Below are 21621 nucleotides of genomic sequence, written 5' to 3'. Positions count from 1 at the left end.
TCTTTTGTTTTTGCCCGATATGTATATAGGGACAGGTAGCTTCATTTGTATGCCAGGCATAAGCAAGGAGCCTTCTTCCCTCATTTGGTGTCTATTGTGATTACAAAGGAGACGAGAGACCCTTTTATCCCCTTTCTCCTAGCCTGCCCACTTACCATGTATGTAGTTCATGACTCACTCTTGTTATTAGGCTTCTGCTAGTATTTGCTTGGGGAAATCTTTCCTGCAGTGATGATTCAGACTCAGATAATTCTCTGCAGGTGTAGTCACACCAAAGGTAATATTGACTGAAGTACCAAGTTCATGTTTGCATTTTTAAAATATGGGCACTTCTGGGAAACTCAGCACTATCTTAACTTTGTCTAATATTTTGGACCAGAAGGATCAAATTATTAGGTGGTACATGCCAAATTGCTTTTTGTCAGGTCACACTGTTTGTCTATCTAGCCAGTATCGTCTTTGCTTACTGGCAATGATGTATCATATTGTTACATATTTTCATTTCAGAGTCTGGTTCCATCACCTTTTTGTCTGACATTTAATGTGTGTTTATTTGAAATTACCTCATATGAAATGGGAATTATTTCCAGGAAAGAGAGTATGTATATAAAGTACATACCTACATACTTATATATATATATATAGGATTTTAGCCCAAAAATCTAATTTTCCTAAATTGAAGACATGTTTAATGATGTATTACTTATAGACAGCTTCAAGCCAAAGAACATAATTATCCATTAAATGTAAGGAGATTGAGTCAATCTACCTTTCTTTTAGGTACGAGAATGGAAAAAAGAAGGCCAAAAAACATATATGTGCACAGGCCGCCCTGGCTGGCTTACAGTTTCTCTTCGTGTTGGAAAGTATAAGAAAACTCTTAAAAACATAACAATCAACTTAATGGATGTTTTAGAGGTGGACACTGAAAGACAGGTAAGCTTGAAGGATGTCTTACATCTTAATTGGCTCTACAGACATGCTTCCATAATTAATCAGACTCAAGAAGGACCCAACATAACACCATTCTTGTGTAACAAAAACAGAAGTTTTGTGACACTTTTAAGATTAGGAGGCTCACTTGACTGTGAGGAGGTGGGTTGTGATCAAAAAAAAGCTGACATTGAAATCAAATTGTTAGTGTTAAAGATGCCAGATCTGGTGAGTTTGAGGTTTGCATTGTATTGCTTTAGTTGTAGCTGCTGGATGTCACAGTTCTCCAGTCAAGCTTCTGTCTTTGCTGCTGCTTTGCTACACTGCTGTTTCTTATCCTGGGGTGGGAGCTCTGAGAGGGAGGCAGATATGGCAAAAACTGTGGAAGTTAACTGGAACCAGCTCATTCCCATCACCTGCCTAGTCTCCTTAAAGGCGCTCCATGAAATTTAACCCCAAAAAGAAATACCCAAGGCTGGGCAACTGAGAATGAATGTGCCAACTTTCCAAGGTAGTCGCTAACACTCTCATGTACAAACACTGCAATAAAATAAAACCCCAGTAAGTTGGTCAAGGCTAGGATTGGTTTTAGTATCATTGCTCAGTCCTTCCTTTGAAATATTTAATAGTAGAAGTTGAGCTGAAACTGTGAACTGTGCCTTTCCACATTGACCTCTGCCTGTGAAGTTAGTTTCTCAGGCTCACAGAAGAGTCCAGCAACTGAATTTCATATTTCATACACCCCAGGTTCTCAGTCTCTTCACACTGACACACATCAACGTAGCTACCCCTTTAAACGTTACTCTCAGATGAGTCACAAGGCTTTTGGCTGATTTTTAAAAATCATCCTGCTCAGCTAAGCACGATGAGTAATAAGATTTTTCACTGAATGCAAGCTAGTTTCAGAAGCACCAAGTGTGGATAAGAAAACTGCACTCTTCCTGCCTCTGTTTCTTATAGGGTCTTTTTTTCTATAGGCAAAAGAGGCAGGAAGGTAGACGTTCCTTCCATTGTGGCTTTCTTTTGGGTCTCTGACCAAGCATGGAAATCAGCACAGTTCCTGCCTACCCTTTTCACAAGAGGATTCGGAGGAAGCGTCTTTGCTTTGTGTGTATGTTAGAGAGAGAGAGACCCCAAACTGGTGGCTGCAATTTCTGGTGGCGCATGCCAAGAATTGTAGATCCCTCACTAGAAGAATCAAAACCTGATCCTCCAGGTACATCTGAGGTGACAATACCATTACTATATTTTGTTCACTCCACTTTTGTATTAGATACACTTTTGTATGATACAGTGGTGTTGTTCGATTGTGGCATTCCATGTCTCCTTGGTGGTATTCCCTTTATTTTTTCCTGAGCCATTTTATGACAATGTTGCTGGATATACCATGCATAACCTGAATTGGCTGTAATTAGAGACCCTTGTTTTTTCCTTAGGACATGTGTCTTTCAGTTACGTGTTTCCTCCTCGTCACCAGCAGTTGCCTACACTAGTTTTCTTTTCTTACTATTGCACACTTTTGTGAACACAGTTCTTCAGTTGTGGTTGTTTTAAATAACTCTTATAATGAGTAGTTGCTCTAGGTTAAGATACGAGCAGAAATGCTGTAGTAAGAAGGAGTGGGAAACAGCCTTCAGCCTGAGGATCAAATTCAGTTTAAAAGAAAAATACAAACACATTTTTTATGTAAAAGTCTTAGGAGAGACATTTCCACCATTTAGAATGTGAAAGAAAATATATAAAAAGTGGGGAGCCTGAGAAATCACAAAGGGACTCCAGGAGGGCTGGGTTTGCACCCCTGAGCCTGACATTCCCCAGCTGTGGGGTGGACGTGGTTGATAAGCTGAATTGCAGGGTTAGATGTGGGACTCGGGGAGATAATATGCCCTGAGCTTGTCTAGCTACCTAATAGACACATTTCTGACTGATTGTAGGCTAGCAGAGCAAAGGAGGAGAGATGGTGCCTTAATTGCCTCCTTCCACATGAGCCTACCCGGCAGTTAAGATCTAACCAGGGGGTCCTTTTGAAAGAGCCGTCCCTTAAGGAGATAAGAGGGAGGGTTTGTAGAGAAAGGGCCTTTTCGGCAGCTGCCCCCAGACTGGAATGCCCTCCCGACTGAGATTTGTCTGGTGCCGACGCTGATGACATTTCGGTGCCAGGTCAAAACCTTCCTGTTCCAGAAGGCTTTTAACTGAAATAATATCAGCTGTGGGTCTGATGGCAATTTTTAGAATATACATTTTACAGTGGTGCCTCGCATAGCGAGGTTAATCCGTTCCGGATTAACCTTCGCTATAGCGAAACATCGCTAAACGGAATAAAAAAAGCCATAGAAACGCATTGAACTTCGTTCAATGCGTTCCTATGGCTTGAAAACTCACCGTTAAGCGAGGTTCTGCCATAGCACCGCCATTTTCGCGCCCTCGGTAAGCGAGGGCAGGGCGCGAAAATGCGGCGCGGACCTTCCGGCGGCCATTTTGGAACCGCCAATCAGCTGTTCTCCCCGCTTCGTTATGCGATATTCGCTAAGCGAATCGCTTAGCGAATATCACAAAGCGAAAAATCCCCATAGGGGCCATCGCTGAGCGAATGCTCCAGCGATGGCCCAGAGCGCCTCATTAAGCGATTTCATCGCTCAGCGAGGGGCTCGTTAAGCGAGGCACCACTGTAATTGCATTTTAATTATTTTGCCCTTTTATTTTGCCTTTTTATTGTATTTTAAATGCTGTAAGCCACCCAGAGACCTTCGGGTAGTGTGGGCGGCATATAAGTTAAATAAATAAATAAATAAATTGTAGCACACAAAGCTTGGAGGAGGGGTTGCTGTGCTTTTAATGTTTCTGGCAGCTTCACACATGTTGGGCAGAACTTTGAAAGGACAGAACTGTGAGTAGTTGGCTGACCACATGTGTGTTACTTCATGTAAGAGTGAACCCTGCGTTCTAATGGTGTGCGGAGGAGGCACAAAATGCACAGTTTTGTCTGCTATTAGCAGACAAATGAGAGCGTGCTCCTTAAGGTGACATTAACTGTTGTGTAAGCAAAAGAAGTACAATACAACTTTGTATTTATACCTGGTATTTAAAAATGTGGCCTTTTAAAATGTCCTCTGCTGTAGGTTGTCCGTGTGGAACCCTTGGTCTCAATGGGACAGTTGACAGCACACCTCAACCGCATGGGCTGGACTATTCCGGTGGTACCAGAACTTGATGATCTTACTGTAGGTGAGATGTCTTGAGATGAATTTGTGCTTCCTAATTCCTCGAAAATAATTTGGTACAGTCCACAAATCAGGCCTAGGAATCAAAATACTTTTTTAATAGCCATTTTTCTGTAATTCATGATATTCAGTGTTAATGTATGACTTCCCCCCATCTCCAGACCTAAGCTGCTTTCTGCATAAGAGATAGTTCACCTTATTCTTCTGTTTTGCACAGGTGGCCTGATCATGGGGACTGGCATTGAGTCTTCCTCCCATATCTATGGGCTATTTCAGCATACCTGTGTGGCCTATGAACTTGTTCTTGCTGATGGAAGCCATGTCAGGTGTACGCCAGTAAGATAACATGTTCCTTTGTTATAGTTTATCGTGTTATGCTTTCTCTGTATCAATCTTTAACTGAGTCTGCTGCGCTTTTTGCAGGAAGAGAACTCGGATCTATTTTATGCGGTGCCTTGGTCTTGTGGCACCCTGGGCTTCCTGGTTGCAGCAGAAATCAAGATGATCCCGGCCAAGAAATATGTGAAATTGCATTATGAGCCCGTGAGAGGACTAAAGGCAATTTGCAGGAGATTTGCGGAAGAGTCGGGAAAGAAAGAGAATAATTTTGTGGAGGGTCTGGTGTATTCTTTGGATGAAGCTGTCATCATGACCGGGGTTTTGACCAATGAAGCTGACCAGAGCAAGGTAAAAGAACAAGATTTATTCTTAGGAATATGGCATGGTGCTTTATACTGAACAGGATTCTCAAGCCGAGTATTGTCAACAGTGGCTGGTGGTGAATCTTTCGAATTTTGGACAAGATTATTTCCTAATTTGGCTAGAAATGCCAAGGATCAAACTTTGTACCTTTTGCGTGTCGCACATGCGCTGAACCATTAAGCTATGGTCCCTTCCTCTTCTGCTTGTTAAGGGCATGCAGGAATACACGGCAGGACAGATCTGCCTCCATCTCCTGCAGATTCAGCCAGCTGCTTTGAAAACAAGACAACCCTGTTAACTCTATACTTTTATATACCAGTTTATATTTTATGACTTGCCCAAAAAATAGGAATGGGGAACTGGTGGCCTTGCAGATGTTTCTGGACTGCAGCTCTCATCATCCCTAACTGCTGGTTATGCAAGCAAGGATTAAAGGAGCTGCAGTCCAACAGTATCTGAAGGCTCTCAAGTTGCTCACTCCTGCCTGAAAAAGTCCAGGGAATTACCTTTCTGAGGAAGATGTTGGAAAATCTATATTATGTCTGGACTTCCCCTGCGGAAGAGCAAAAATGAAACAAAAAGCCTTGTGGCGTCTTTGAGAGTACCCAAGCTCACACTAAAGTAAATTTGTTAACCTCAAAAGTGCCACCAATATCTTTGTCCTAGCTGTGTGTGTCTGGCTGTGGCTATGGCTTGTTAAAACAGACCAACTCCTCTGTGAAAACTGTTAGCTTAAAGAGCAGTAATTCTCTAGGACTGGCAAATAGTCGTTAGAACAGTCTAAAGTCTGTGGTCCAGCAAAATATCTTAAACCTGGAATGGGGCCCTTCTGATTTACCAGTTTCCACCCTGTCTCTCCCCAGTACTGCTGCAAGGCTTTAAAGAACAACACCCCCGCCCCCACTGATCTCAGGGGAAGCTTTTACAAAGCCTAATGGCAGCCAGAGTGGAGGGACATGTTTGGAAGTCTTGTTGCTGCCAGGAGAAAAAGTGTCCCTCCCCAAGTATACCACTGACCATCCTCATTCCCAGCCATGCTTTGCCTGCTGCAAGGAGGCTTTTAGAAAAAAAAATACTCCACTGACGTCATGGAAAGTTTTTAAATCTCTGGTTACAATGTGGGAGAAATGTATGAGTGTGCTGTGTATACAGTGGTGCCTCGCATAGCGATGTTAATCCGTGCAGCAAAAATCACTGCTAAGCAATTTCGTCGCTATGCAATTTTTAAAAGCCCATAGAAACGCATTAAAACCTGTTTAATGCATTCCTATGGGCTTAAAACTCAACTTAAAGCGAAGATCCTCCATACGGCGGCCATTTTCGCTGCCTCTTACGCGAGGAATTGGCGCGAAAACACAGCGGGCAGCCATATTTTTTTACCCGGCAGCCATTTTTGAACCGCCGACCAGCTGTTTAAAAATCATCGCTTTGCGATGATAGGTAAGTGAGACAGGGAACCGATCATCGCAAAGTGATAAAACCGCATAGGAAACATCGCAATGCGATCACTTTTGCGATCGCAAAAAGTTAATCGCTATGCGGTTTTGTTGCTAAACGGAGCGCCCGTTAAGCGAGGCACCACTGTATATGAGTATGCCAGTGAGTGGCATGTGGGCAAACTAAGAACTCAGATATCAGTAGTGGAGTATAATCCTGCCCACTGTTACTTCGCAGGCCCTTATGTGTTTGTCTGGTGCCAACACAGGGCTTGGTCCAGAAGGAGTTTCCCAGCCCTGTTTCAAATGTTTGCAAACTCTGACTGATATAATTTTTCTTTCCAAGTGACACCACTCAAAATTAATGTCATATTGGAGGAAAACAACTTTGGCATTCATCCAGCAGAGTTCCTCCATGAATGGGAGTGACTTTGCTCCACCAAGCCTTCCGCAAATGGAAAGGGAGGTGATTTCCACCTATTTCCCCTTGTCCGCGTGGTTTCAGAGGCTCCACTGCTCCTGTAGAGCAGACTTTGAGTTAGGGACAAGGGGTCTAGTCAAAATCATACACCTCATCAGTTTTCAGGCGCCAAGAACATCCAGTTTCGTGAGGAGAATCCCAGTCAAGGGTGTCTGGTTCCAAACCCTTTGAATACATTGTCTTAGAAACGGGAGAAGACAGCACTTTCCAAATCAGTCTCTAAGGATTAGCATGGTTTTACAAAGGGTAGAACATAATGGCTTCCAAATTAATCTTCAACAATTAGGATTATGTATTCACGAAGGCTTTCACGGCCAGGATCTAATGGTTGTTGTGGGTTTTTCGGGCTCTTAGGCCCTGTTCTGAAGGTTGTTCTTCCTGACGTTTCGCCAGTCTCTGGCCGGCATCTTCAGAGGACTGGAGTAAGTCCTCTGAAGTTCCTACATCACAACAACTAGTTAGGATTATGCCCTTACAACACCACATGCAGTATGCTTGATTGCTTCACAGAAACACATGAAAAATCCTTACAGCTATATCAGATTAAAATTTAGTGAGCTACAAGTCCTAGAAGTGATGCAGAGTATCATCCTTCTCATTAATTGCCACCTGCACAAACAATACATTGCCGGTATCACTGAGATAGAGCCAATCAATCCTGTGCATTAAATACGTTTCACTTTCTTTTGTTATCAGTGTTATATAAACGTTGTTGACATCTTGTACAGGAGGACACGCAAAGCTACATCTCACCGATACTGGCAGTTGTTTCTGCAGGTGCTGATTAGTCAGAAGGCTGACACTTTGCACCACTCCTATGGTTTATAGCTCACTAAACACATTCTGGCACAAAGGATCTTTGTAGTATAAATTTGACTTGGTTTGTGATCCAGTTAGATTCTTAATTTCATATTTTTTCATGCATTTCTGGTAAGCAGAAGTAGTGCATGTTGGTTTCAAGCATGTTACAAAAACACCCAAGTCATGAAGAAAATTTGTCCATGGTTTTTCATGAGCTTCTGTTCTTTATTTTAAGATTAATGGAATTGGGAACTACTACAAGCCATGGTTTTTTAAGCATGTGGAAAACTACTTGAAGACTAACAAGACAGGAACTGAATATATCCCAGCAAGACATTATTATCACAGGCATACACGGAGTATTTTCTGGGAGCTCCAGGTAAAAATCTAATTCATGCAAGTTTTATTGTTGTGTACATATTGTGTTCTTACTGCCTGTATGGCCTATGGCAGCTTCCTCCTTAATTCATCGTGGCCTTTGTGAATGCACACAATAGGGTTTTGACAGCGGCTGTACTGGTCCTCTCGAAATCTTCTAGAGCTTTTTATAGAAAAGTAACAAAGTTTAGTGTTGCCTCTACCGCGCATGCTCCCCCACCTCAGCCCTCAGTTCCATTTTACCGCCTTTGGCTTTGGAATCTCTCGATCCTAGAGCTCCCATTTTCGATTAAAAATACTTGTTTACACGGACTTGACTTGGACTTTGCCTGACTATCCTCACTCTTTGTTGGCCCAGACTACGGACTGACTGACCATTCTTTATCATAACAGCTTGGAGAAGGTTTTTCGGATCACAAACTGTTTTCCCGCCTTTTTTTTTTTCACACTGCCTGCGGCGGATCCATGTGTGACTTTTCCCGCTAGGTTCTACATATAATCTTCTGGACTTCCATAATTGATTTATTGTGAGTTCTCTACCTGTTCTATTTACTACTTTATGTCCCCCTCCGGACCCTTCAGTCATTGTTTGTCCTGCTCCCATAAGCTGCCATTTTCGGACGGCCATGATCTCTGCCTTTTCTGTTTAGGTGAATCCTATCAGCCTCATTTGTGGAGGCATTGTAAAAAATTCACCAAGGCAGCTTTAAAAGCTCAGTAGCAGTGTTTAAAACTGTTTCTCTAGGACAAGATGCTCTCGACATCGAAAACATCCGAAATGGAATCTGCTGCAATACCGTTGTCCACTCCAAGGTCGGAAGCCCAGATTGCCTCCACAACTCCACTGTCGACATCAAAATCCGTCGACAAACCCGTTAAAAATCTACTGTTAAAAAGACACATACCTCCGCGTTGAAAGCAGCTTCGAGCTACTCCAAAAACCTGAAACAGAAGAAGATACCGCCTAGGGATAAGGATAAATCAAAGGACCATTGAACAACTGTTCCTCCTGTCTCGGCGTCCGATTCATCGTCGAGCTCAGAAGACTACCATAGAAAAAAGAAGGTCCGATATGTGTATGCATCATCACCTTCTTCTTCCTCTTCATCTGCACCCCGGTGTCGACATTGACAACATCGCGACGTCAACAAGCAGTGATCCTCTAAGAGTGCTGATAAGGCTAAAACTATCTCCACACAGCCTCATACCCAACAATCCGCATCAAGAGGTTCTCGTTCCACGTATGAACTGAGAGCACCCAAATCAGAGGTTATACGACGAACTTCAAAGAGGTCTCACTTACCTTCTACTTCAGACCAGGAGGAGGAGATTTCCTCGGGCATCTCAGACCAAGATGATGACATTCTATCTGAAGCTTCAGGAGAGACAACTGTGGGTGAAGACCCAATTGAATCAGATGCAGGTGACCCCCATCCATCATCACCCTCAGAGGACTTCCCCTCTTATGTCCAGATGATATCTAGGATGGCCAAGACTCTCAAGATGCACACTGAACAACCTCCTCCTCCCTCTGAAAACCTGATATTGGGATATTAATCAGGAGAGGACCCATCCATTGAGCTTAGCATTTATTCCAGCTTTGATGGAACTCGTCAAAGAATCATGGAATCAACCATCTCCTTCTACACCCATAGCTTGAAGAACAGAAAACTTGTACCGCATACACGGGGGTGACACCAGGATTCTCACGAAACACCCGATTCCAAGCTCCTTAATTGTGGAATCTAGCTCATCCAAATCATTTGGAAGATCTCAGGTCACCCCAATTAATAGAGAGGGTAGAAAACTTGATGTGTTAGGAAGGAAGATATACTCCTTAACTACATTTTTACTCCGTGTGGCAAATTACCTGGCTGCCATGGGAGCATACCAAAGAGCTGTGGTTGAGAATACTCCCAGCTGTTCAGTCAGCTCCAGACGACACCAAAGTTTTCTTAATACTCATGCAGAGTTCCTCACAGTCTCAAAACACCAGAGGTTAGCCTCTCACCATGTGGCAAACACAGCTTTAAAGACTCTCACATCTGCCATTGCTTTAAGACGACGCACATGGCCTAGATCCTCAAACATCATTGAAGATGTCAAAGCATGGATAGAGAATCTACCTTTTGATGCAAATGGCCTCTTTAATGAAAAGACCGACAACAACCTGGAAAATCTCCACAAAATCAAGAAGACTGCCAAATCATATACAGTCCAACAACAACCTATATACAATAAATTCCAGTGGCGTAAACAGTACCCACAACAACAATACCAGCAGTCAGCTTCCCAATCTTACTGCTCTTTCAAAAACCAGAATCAAGCCGGATCCTCCCAGGCTTCATCTTCTACATCCACTTTTCGACCACAATCCACACAACACCGTCAATCCTACAAACCACCAGCAAAGAAATCAAAACTGTATCTTTGACTTCAACACAATACCATTCGAAAACAATCATGCAACTCGTCTATCACCATTCCTTCACAACTGGTTAAACATCACAAAAGACTCTTGGGTCTTAAGCATTATTCAATTCGGCTACCATCTGGAATTTACAGAATTTCCTCCTCTAGGACAGGTCAAGCTTACATCCTTCGATCCAGTTCTGCAAGAAGAGTTTCTCACCCTTCTACAAAAACAAGCCATTCAACAAGTGCCTATGCAGGATGTAGCAAACGGATTTTATTCCCGCTACTTCGCAGTACCAAAAAAGGACGGTGGAATCAGACCAATTCTAGATTTAAGAATGTTGAACACTTACCTTCATCCTTTCGAATGGTCACGCTGGAATCTATGATCCACCTGCTGAGAAAAAAGGGCTGGTTTGTAGTAGTAGACCTAAAAGATGCTTACTTTCATGTCACCATTCACCCACATCACAAAAAGTACCTTTGGTTCATTTTCCAGAACACCATGTATCAGTTCCATGCCCTTCCATTCGGGCTATCCACGGCCCCATGAACATTCATGAAGTGTATGGTCCCAGTAGCAGCCTACCTTCATCTCCACAGAATACAAGTCTGCACTTACATAGACAACTGGTTGGTGGTGTCCCTGTCGAGAAGAAGGGCGCTTCGAGACACCAAGTTTGTTCTTCACACTCTGACAACCCTCGGTCTCTCTGTCAACCTCAAAAAGTCATCCCAGGTGGTCAGCTGTATAGGAGTGAGACTGGACTCTGTAAGTGCTCGAATATTTCTACCACCAGACCACATAAAAAAGCTCAACAAAGCATTTCACAAGTTTCGGCCATGCACACGCGTCTCGGCACGGCATGCACAACATCTGCTCGGCCTCATGGCCTCCACAACATCTGCATTGACGCATGCATGCCTGAAGATGTGTTCTCTTCAGGCGTGTTTCCTGACTATCTTCAGCCCCCTTCAGGACAATCCAAGGAAGCTCCTACCTGTCACACCGGAGCTTGTGAAACAGCTGTGCTGGTGGATGTTTACGCCACATCTTTTGGTCAGTCAACCTTTTCGTCCCCTTGCAATTCACAATTCAAGTCACAACAGATGTGAGTCCCACAGGGTGGGGTGCACATTGCGGGCTCCATCAAATACATGCTCTATGGTCACATCACAAGACAGGACTGCACATCAATCATCTGGAAATGCTAGTGATCATAAAAGCATTCCGAGCATTCCTCCCCGATACAAGGTCGTGGTGTACAACTGATCACGGACAACACCACAACCATGTACTACATCAACAAGCAAGGGGGGGACACGCTCCATGTCCCTCCTATTCCTCTCAGTGCATCTATGGGAGTGGTGCTATCAAGATCAGGTTTTCCCAGTGGCCCTCCATGTCTCCACAGCGGACAACGAGTTAGCGGACAGACTGAGCCGCCTAAATGGACAGACCCACAAGTGGAAATTGGACAAATAGATCTTCCTCTTATTATGCAACGGATGGGGAAATCCCATAATAGACATGTTTGCAAATCATGCCAACACGAAGTGCACCAAGTATGCCTCCTGTGCGGGAGAGGGTGAGGACTCACTCGGGGATGCCTTCATGATCCCTTGGGGTCCAGCCTCCTGTACCTTTTTCCACCAATCCCACTCATCAAGAAAACCCTGATCAGAGCTCGGCAGATGAGATCAGATGCAATCTTTATTGCACCGTGATGGCCTTGTCAGCCTTGGTTTTCCACCCTCATGATGATGGCAGTCGATGTCCTCAAGTTACAACGCCTCCCGCATCTTCTCACTCAGGATGCAGGCAACATCTTCCACCCAGATCTCGAATCTGACAGCCAGGCTGCATCTGACAGCCTGGAGGATCACCCATTGATAAAAGAGGTCCTAGAGAAGGCTAGGAAACCATCTACCAACCTCCTTTACAAGTACAAGTGGAGGAATTTTCTGAAATTTGCCGAATCAAAACATCTCCAAATTTTCCCGGTATCCCTCTCCACTTTACTCCAATATTTGTGCTATTTATTTGACTCTGGTTTAGCACTATCCACCCTAAAGGTTTATATAGTCTCCTTTCAACCTCGTGATTCAGAATCACCCAATTCTTAAATTTTTTTTTGAAAGGTCTGTCACATATTCAACCACCCATAAAACCTCCTGTGCCCCAATGGTCTCTCCAGGTTGTATTGCATTCGCTTATGCGCCACCCATTTGAACCAATGGCTTTGTTTGACATTCGGCTACTATCATTCAAGACTTTGTTTTTGGTTGCCAAGAATAGCAAGCGAATTGGCAGCTCTCCGGCTGGATTCACCTAACCTACAATTTTTCAAAGACAAGGTTGTCTTGTATCCAGACATCTCCTTCTTACCTAAAGTTGTCTCTGATTTCCATGTTAATCAAGCCCTTATGTTGCCTACTCAGTTTCCCAATCCTACATCAGATGTTGAGCGTGTACTTCACTCCTTGGATATTAGAAGAGCTTTGTTTTACTATGTTGTGGGGATCCCCTCACAATCCACAATCTTTCTTTACCTCAAGTCCCAGAAGACTGCACCACAAAGTGGTCTTCTCATTGACTAGCTTAGACCACAGGCACATGGAAACTGGGAGGAGGAGGAGGAATGCCTCGGAGAAAAGCAATGCTCCAGTGACAAAGCACAACATTCCCACAGGAAACCAGTTCATTTCCTGCTGTGGTTTTTTTTTTTTTTTAGTCAGCAGTGCACAAATTCACACACCCCCATACACACACACTTCACAGGCTGTGTCTGTGTGTTTTCCTAGAAAAAATAAAAGACCACCTTATTTTAAAAATGTACTTGGTGGTTTGGTGAGGTATTTTAACATCCTCTTGCAAAAGTGTAGTTGCTCCCTCACATGTGAATGAACAGAGGGAATGTATTGAAGAATTTGCCTCTGTTTAGTGAAAATTTACTTAGGGTTGTAACTCATTAGGCAAAAGTGTTCGATCAGCCTAGAGTAGGGGTAGGCAACCTCCAGAGGCTACATCTACCAATTCTGAAGGCCCAACACACTCTCAAAGTAATTTTTTTTAAAAAATAGTACTTTTTTAAAATTAAAGAAGTCATCACATGCTCTCTTATATCGTGGCCATTTTAAAAAAATACAACTTGGGAGGAAGAGGCTTTGGGGCTTCCAAAATAGGACCACATTGCCTCTGATGGCTGCTTAAATAAGCCACCTTGGGTCCTTTTGGAGGGAAAGGTGAGGTAAAAATATGTTAAATAAATAAATATTACAAGAGACCTTCTGTGGCTGGGGTGGGGACAAGGGTCCTAGTGGTGCTGGAGACCTCATGTGGGCCACTAAACACCTGCTCCTGGCTTAGAAAATGGAAAACTTCCATGGCACAAGGAATTACGTATTAATTAATTATGACCATGTTTATTACACTTTAATCTATGTGGTTCGGTGGGACGTGGTGGCGCTGTGGGCTAAACCGCAGAAGCCTGTCCTGCAGGGTCAGAAGACCAAGCAGTCGTAAGATCGAATCCACGCAACGGAGTGAGCACCCGTCGCTTGTCCCAGCTCCCGCCAACCTAGCGGTTCGAAAGCATGCAAATGCGAGTAGATAAATAGGGACCACCTCTGTGGGAAGGTAACAGCATTCCGTGTCTAAGTCACACTGGCCATGTGGTCACGGAAGATTGTCTTCGGACAAAACGCTGGCTCTATGGCTTGGAAACGGGGATGAGCACCACCCCCTAGAGTCGAACACAACTGGACAAAAATTGTGAAGGGGAACCTTTACCTTTTACCTTTACCTATGTGGTTCAAGTGTACTAATTAGCATTATTATTAATACAAAACATAATAATAATGCTAATTAGTACACTTTAAAAATATGTCTGTATAATGTTCATTGATTTTTAAAATCTGCAGTAACTGATTTGAAACATACAATTTCATTTTTTTGTCCTTTCAGGATATCATTCCCTTTGGCAATAATCCTATTTTTCGCTACCTGTTTGGCTGGATGGTTCCTCCTAAAATCTCCCTTTTGAAGCTGACTCAAGGAGAAGCGATCCGAAAGCTTTATGAACAGCATCATGTGGTGCAAGATATGATGATCCCCATGAAACACCTTGAGCAATGTATTGAAACTTTCCACAGTGACATTAAGGTATGACTATCCTTGTATCAAGTAGCTGTTAAGTAGGACAAGTGGCAGGTTTGAAAACCCATCTTCCATGCTACAGTTCTAAATTAATATTATGGCGATTTTTTTCTTTTGTGATCTGTTGTCCCTAGGTTTATCCTTTGTGGCTGTGCCCTTTCATATTACCTAATAACCCTGGCATGATTCACCCCAAAGGAGATGAAGCAGAGCTCTATGTAGATGTTGGAGCTTATGGAGAGCCCAAAACGAAACACTTTGAAGCCATGGCTTCCACCAGACAACTAGAAAAGTTTGTAAGGAATGTTCACGGGTAAGGGCCTAAGTCCTGAAAAGTGCTTCTTTCTGATGGAATGAGGAATTGTGGGTAGTTGCCTTTTTTAGCTTGCTCACTTTCTGATATTGCACAACTTCCAACTTGCATTTATCTTTGCCAGTTATTTTATTTTATTGAATGTAGAAGTTCTCGAATCGAAACATCTGTAGTTATAAAAAGCAAGGTGCTGCTTATATATGGCCCCACAGTGCTTGAAGCACCCTCTGGGCAGTTTTCAGTTTAAATATTCAGGTGTTACACATCCAGCAAGCTGTGTATTCAATTTATCAACTTTGGATGGAAGGCTGAGTGAACCTTGAGCCGGCTACCTGGGATTGAACCCGGGTCGTGAGCAGAGTTTTGGCTGCAGTACTGTAGTTTAACCAGTGTACCACATAAGGCTCCATAAACTGTTTCTGGACCTTTTTCTTGTTGGGCTGCTGAGCAGTCTGAGGTACCTGTGAAGCTTTTTCCTTCCACATTACAGAATCATTTAAGGGCAGTCAGATAACTCTCCTCTCCTGAACAGGCTGTCCTTTGTGCAAAAAATGACACACTGGCTGGAACATTGTACAGTGGTGCCCCACATAGCGACGATAATCCATTCCAAAAAAATCGTCGCTATACGGATTTGTCGCTGTGCGGGGCAAAAAAGCCCATAGGAACGCATTGAAACCCCTTCAATGTGTTCCTATGGGCAAAAAACTCACCGTTCTGCGGAAATCCTCCATGCGGCCGCCATTTTTGCTGCCCGGTAAGCAAGGAAAGGGCGCAAAAACACTGCGGGTGGCCATTTTTCCCCGGCGGCCATTTTGGAACCACCAATCAGCTGTTTTTAAAACATCGTTATGCGATAATCGGTAAGCGTTTCGCTTACCGATCATCGCAAAGCAATGTTTTGCCATTGAAAACATCATTATGTGATCGCAAAAACCTCATCGCGATGCGGATTCATTGTTAAACGAATCACTCGTTATGCGGGGCACCACTGTAATTGATAGAGATCTTGCTGGAGGAGGGAAACTGCTCTGTAATTCTCCTCACACACATCTGTTTTTCTCAACTAGATATTCATTTCTGAGATTGTAGTTCTGGAGATTCTGGGTTTTTTTATTATATCTCCCAGAAATCCTCCAGTCAACATTGTGGGTTGCTAAATATGCCATAGTCCAAATTTCTGGAGTTGCAGACCAATTCTTTTCCAGACTTTCTACGAGACTGTGCTCAGAGGATTTGTCTACCAGGACAAAATCTGAATGAAGGGTGTGTGTTTTTTTTTTCAGTCAAAGCACTTTGTTTTACGAAGCAGAAAAGAGTTGACATAAATTTCTGTTGTAACAATCCTGAGAACTTTTTTCTCATTTCTTTCAGTTTCCAGATGTTGTATGCAGATTGCTATATGACCCGTGAGGAATTTTGGGAAATGTTTGATGGCTCCCTGTACCACAAGCTGAGGAAGCAACTTCACTGTAATAACGCTTTTCCAGAGGTTTATGATAAAATCTGCAAAGCCGCAAGACATTAAATCCAACAAAACTAAACGAGCAATCAGGAGAAGTTGGATATAAGAATTACTAATAGCTCTGCCCTTAACAAAACCATGTTGTTGCCGTTCCAAAGACCTGAAGTATATCTGTGATTTGAGAGTAGGTACCCCTGCCTTTATGTGAAAATATGGCTGGTAATTTCTTTTTTAAAGAGAATCGCTTTTTTAGGATTGCCGTTTTTAATCTTGGCAGTTTAGCTTAGCTATCAGTCTGTATATTTTTAGTGGTATCCTGTAGAAGAGGAATGGAGATATCAGAATCCCGAAGTAGAAGAGTGACTTTTTAGAAAGAAGGAGAACTGCACTGCAACCAGGAACTGTCAGGGGAAGTTTTATGGAGATGTATTACTGCAAATGTAGGTGGATGGCATCCTATTCTCTAAACCACAGCCTCTGTGTGAGTGGAGTGCCAAATAAGACTGCCAAAGGAGACTGCCTTTCAAATGTCACAGTTGCCTATACCATATCACTAATCTTCCCCAGGATTCCCATGTACATAATTAAACTAAACATGCATTAGACGTTCGGCCTTCCAGATGCAGCTGGACTACAACTCACAGCGTTCCTAACCACTGGGGATGCTGGTTGTTTGCAGAGAGTTTCAGTCCAACATTTGGAGGAACACAAACTGCCTATACTTGCCTGAGACTCAGAGTTACAAACCTGTGTGAACACTGTGGAAAACAATAGCTTAGAGGCAGTTTGAACCAGTGTAAAATCCTACTTCATGCCTTCCCCCCCCCCCTTTTAAAATTTTTATTTATATTTTCCTTTCATGGTTCTTTTGCTTCAGGGAAAGACAGTTGCTGGTGCGCACTGTGGCAGGAGGGAATGTATGTATTTTTCTTTCCTATTATTAAAAGCAACTGTTTCCCCCGCCCCCCATTAATCACAGTTTCCCAGGACTCTTAGCATACACTTCTGACGGGTTCTTTTTGTGTGTTGTGTGTGTGTGTTCCTGTGCTACTTTTTAATCTCAGTGTTTCTGTTATAAGTCATAGAATGGGCCAGAATGATCTGTATCACGGGTACAGATGCTGGATTAACGGGTTTATAATGTGCTTATCAGAAATACTACACTTGTCTTATTTTTATTAGTACATGGAAAGGATTGCCGCTGACTCAAAGAGTGAAGTGCTACTTATATGTTTGATTTGGGGCCTTCCTGTTTTATATTTACTTTGCTCATGTAATGTGTAAGTAAACAAAAATTTCTGTGGTAGATTATATAGAGCAAACAGCATTTGAAAGATAGCATTTTTCTTCCAGAATTTCTACTATTGTTAAATGATACCTTTCAGAGAACAGTATTTGTCATGGGTCTGTTTTTAGTAAGGTTTTTTTTAGTGCCTTAAACTAGCTGTAAGAAACCTTTTTGGCCATCCAGATTTCAAGAGTGTAATAGCTGGCAGAAATACTTGGTGTCAGTGTATTGAGAGAGAACCAGGATATTTACTGGCCGAACACATGCTCATGTTTAGATGAAAAGGAACTTAGACTTTGTATTATGCAGCCTGATACTGTATTTTAAAAACTCACTCATCAAACACAGCTTGGTAGGCCGTACACCCAGGTAAGTTACATGTACAATTAGGCTTAGAAATCCAAATTTCTTCATAACCCAAACTCACAAGCAAGCAACATGGGAGGGAACGAGATACTGCTTCTTCTTTCCTGCCAATTCCTACTAAACTTTAAAATGTTAAAGTGTGCCTGCTTTCTTTCTCAGATTAATAAATGTTACTGACATTAAGAGTTAATTAAGGGATTCTGTTGCCTCAGGCCAGGATGGGCCACCAATGCATCCTACAAAAATGCTTTCTGATAATTTAATATTATAGCAATAGGTCAACTTTGGCTAGGATGTTCACTTTTCACTTTCACATAATCAAAACGAATAGCCTATTTGCATCCTAACTAAGTTTCCAGTGTCTATTTAGGTGTGTTTTTTTTTAATTATACCAAGTTTAACCAAAATTTTATCCAAAGACCAGTTGAAGGCATAATTAGAAATTCTAACATGCTTTTTTATTTATGTGACTGCCCGGAGAAACGTTTGGCTTGATGAGACAGATGATATGGAAAGATCCAAGCAGCTCTTTGAGGGATTTATTTACAATTTCCAACTGATGTTTTTATCTGATAGAGGGTGTGGTTGCATTTCCCTTGCTGTGTAGTCAGACCCTACGACAGTAGACAAAGCTCTGTTCTGTGAGAGCGTTAAATGCTTGGAGTGCTAAGAACAAACGGCTACACCCTGCAGGATGTCTCATCTGAAAGCTACACCCTGCAGGATATCCTATCTAAATGCTAGTGGCTCACACCCCCAAAGTCTGTTGTCTGAATCTGTTGCCTCACTCTACCTAATACTTGGGCCGATCCTGACTTGGCATAAGATGAAACGAGAGACAAACCAAGAGATGCAAGCTACTCCGTACTTGCCAATTTTCTGTACGATAATTAGTTCTATAGACCAGTGTCTGGTCCTCAGAACATGTATTTTCTTTGTGTGATGCATGGTAGTTTTTCCCATCACAGATTGTAGCTGTTAATAAGTTTTTATCTATTACTGCTGCTGTAATGAAATGACCCTGCTCACTCACAGGTTCTAATCCAATGCCAGCAGCAACCATATTTTTTTCCCTTGCAATTGTCATTTGTTTTGTGCTGGTGTCCTTGAGCAGAATGTGAGTTGTTATAAAATGCTATTTTGTTGTGACTGAATAAAATCCTGTTGGGAGGTCTTTCTTTTAACCATACATCTGATACCATAAGTCAGTGTATTTTAACACAACACATACCGGGTCCATGTCTTAGATTTGCCACCAGAACACTCTAGATAATCCATATTAGAAAGATGTAGGACAGTTAACAGTGCAGGCATAGCAGATATTTCTTTTCAAAAAAATCCAGTGGGCATGTTCTACATATTTTTCAAATGTGCTTACTTGCATTCCTTTTTTAAAAAAAAATCCATGCCTTCCTTAGCCCATTGGAAGTCTTACATGCTTACAATGTTGTAAGTTACTACAGAGGGACCTGTTGCCACTGTTTCATCTGGTTAACAGGAGATGGGCAACATAAAATTATGAGCAGCCTAGTCAAAAATTGTTAATTGACTAAAAGAAAGTATGAAATGCTTGGTCACAAGAAAGATTGCAAAAAAGAAAAGAACCAGTGTCTTTTGTAGAAGGAACTAGAAAGACAGGCAAAATATTTTATTGAGGCTTAACCTCCCACAAGCGACTTCAAAGAACCAGAATGATCTGCGTTCATGGATACTGTATATTTTTCTTGCCTCCTGCTTTGCCATGAAGAAGCCCCTGAATTATTAGAACCAGGAGACAAAAGTCAAAGATACTGTTACGTTAAGTTGTGCAAATTGGGGTTGTTCACAAGCATGATGTAAACCGGATGTCTGCACTGGCGTCAGTGAAGGAGCATAGGCCTGCCTTGGTTGTTCCTTTGCAGCTTTATTCTTGCTCACAAGCTGAGAATCATGATGAGGAGCATGATGTCTGTATTAATTCCTCTGATTTTCTTAGCATTGGTGGGCACTTTGCTGGATCTGGGGCCAGTTTTCTACCTTCTGAGATCCTCTGGGAGCCACACAGCGCCAAAAGTGTCCCCAGAGGAGAGGGGGGAAAAAACCCTAAATCTAAAATGACTGGAATCCCCTACCAGTTTTTTAAAATTGGCATTTGGGGGTTTAAATAGTACACAGGGCCCTGCAGCATGTTCAAAGAGTGAATTGTGGCTCCTGGAGGGTCTTCAGGAGTTAGAATATATTGATTTGAGCGAGAATATGTTATTAAGGCAGTGTGGTGTAGTGGATAGAGTGACAAACTAGGCCTCAGGAAACAGGTTCAGATCCCTGCTCAGCTGTGGAAACCCACAGGGCAGTACTAGTGTTAAAACCACTCCATAAATATCTCACATCCCTGGAATGTTCTGTTAAGATTGCTATAAATCAGATGCAACTTGACAGCCCAGAACATCCATGTGTAGGGATGGGATTTTTGTTACCACAAATTTTAAAAAATACATTGTATTTTGTGGGGGTTTTAAGTTTTAACCTGTAAACTGCCCAGAGTAGTGCTTGCACTAATAGGGTGGTATATAATTCAAATAAATAAATGAAAGAGGCTCTTGCTTTTGTTGTCAAGTTTTTTTGCTGAAAAAGAGGCTCTTGCGCACAAACACTTCATGTTAAGAAAAGAGAAGGACACAACAATACTACATTCTTTGTGGCCCTCTTTTGTTTGTTCGTTTGAAATATTTGTACCCTGCCGTTCTCCTTGGAAAGGACCCAAGGTAGCTTACAAAATTGGAAGAAAATATTTGAAGTTGAAAACAATGAGTATACAACAGTGGTTAATTTCACTAAAAGTATTTAAAGCTAACACCAATGAGTATACAAATATTTTTTTAAAAAACAAGTGCCACTCTGAGAAATGGAAAACACAACTAGTACAGTACTAAAAATCCAGTCACAGCAGTCATACATACCAATCCATCTAAAAATCACAACAGCGAGTTACTGAGGGAAGGCTTGTCTGAAAAGAAAAGTCTTGGTCTGCTTCCAGAAAGACAGCCAAGATGGGGCCGGCCTGGCCTCCTGTGGGAGGAAGTTCCAGAGTCTGGGAGCAGCACTAGAGAAGGGCCCTCTCCCGTGTCTTCATCAGACACAACTGTGAAGGTGGTGGGACTGAGAGAAAGGCCTCTCCTGATGATTTTAACACCCAAACTGGCTCATGATGGGAGATACGGCCACCATAAAACAATGCTCCCAATCCCATTCCAGAGAGGCTGGTCAGGATGATAGTCTTGCATTCCTTGTCTGTCAAATCACCTAGAAAATTTCAAATAGTTACACAAGAAGTCAATGAAACTATCAAGGGAGAATGGACATTTTGAATCTCTAAAAGGGGCCTGGATGGGTTGAATCCCAATGGGAGTGTTTTTTGTTTCACTGGAGCCTCATCTCTGCTAGTCATTGTCTACCCATCACCAGCTGGCTTGCGGTTTTGCTTCCTTTCATCAGCATTGCCTTGCATGCTGATGAAAGTGCTGCTGGTGGCCAGAGTGAGAACCCAGCTCTTTCCACACCCTGTGGCACCTGGCATGCCTACCTGCTTGTGACCACCTCAGCACCAACGTTCCACAGAGAGGAGAGGCAAATAAGATGCTTTATGGTAGGACCCCATGAACAGTACAAAAAAGGAACAAGCAA

General features: G+C 42.6%; 1 protein-coding gene across 2 annotated transcripts in view; it reads left to right on the top strand.

Moving 5' to 3' along the window:
* Nucleotides 1-20534, top strand: part of DHCR24 (24-dehydrocholesterol reductase) — a 48374-nt gene extending 27840 nt beyond the window's left edge. For both annotated transcript variants that reach the window (XM_078392911.1, XM_020799630.3), the window contains exons 2-9: nt 781-936; nt 4053-4158; nt 4372-4490; nt 4578-4841; nt 7810-7953; nt 14335-14532; nt 14661-14839; nt 16214-20534. In XM_078392911.1, coding sequence (XP_078249037.1) covers nt 781-936; nt 4053-4158; nt 4372-4490; nt 4578-4841; nt 7810-7953; nt 14335-14532; nt 14661-14839; nt 16214-16367 — 1320 coding nt within the window. In that variant the 3' untranslated portion in view covers nt 16368-20534. The remainder of the gene's footprint in view (nt 1-780; nt 937-4052; nt 4159-4371; nt 4491-4577; nt 4842-7809; nt 7954-14334; nt 14533-14660; nt 14840-16213) is intronic.
* The last annotated feature ends 1087 nt before the right edge of the window (nt 20535-21621 follow it).

This window comes from Pogona vitticeps, chromosome 4, assembly GCF_051106095.1.
Source record: "Pogona vitticeps strain Pit_001003342236 chromosome 4, PviZW2.1, whole genome shotgun sequence".
Classification (NCBI taxonomy): domain Eukaryota; kingdom Metazoa; phylum Chordata; class Lepidosauria; order Squamata; family Agamidae; genus Pogona; species Pogona vitticeps.
This window is presented reverse-complemented; position numbering and strand designations above follow the sequence as displayed.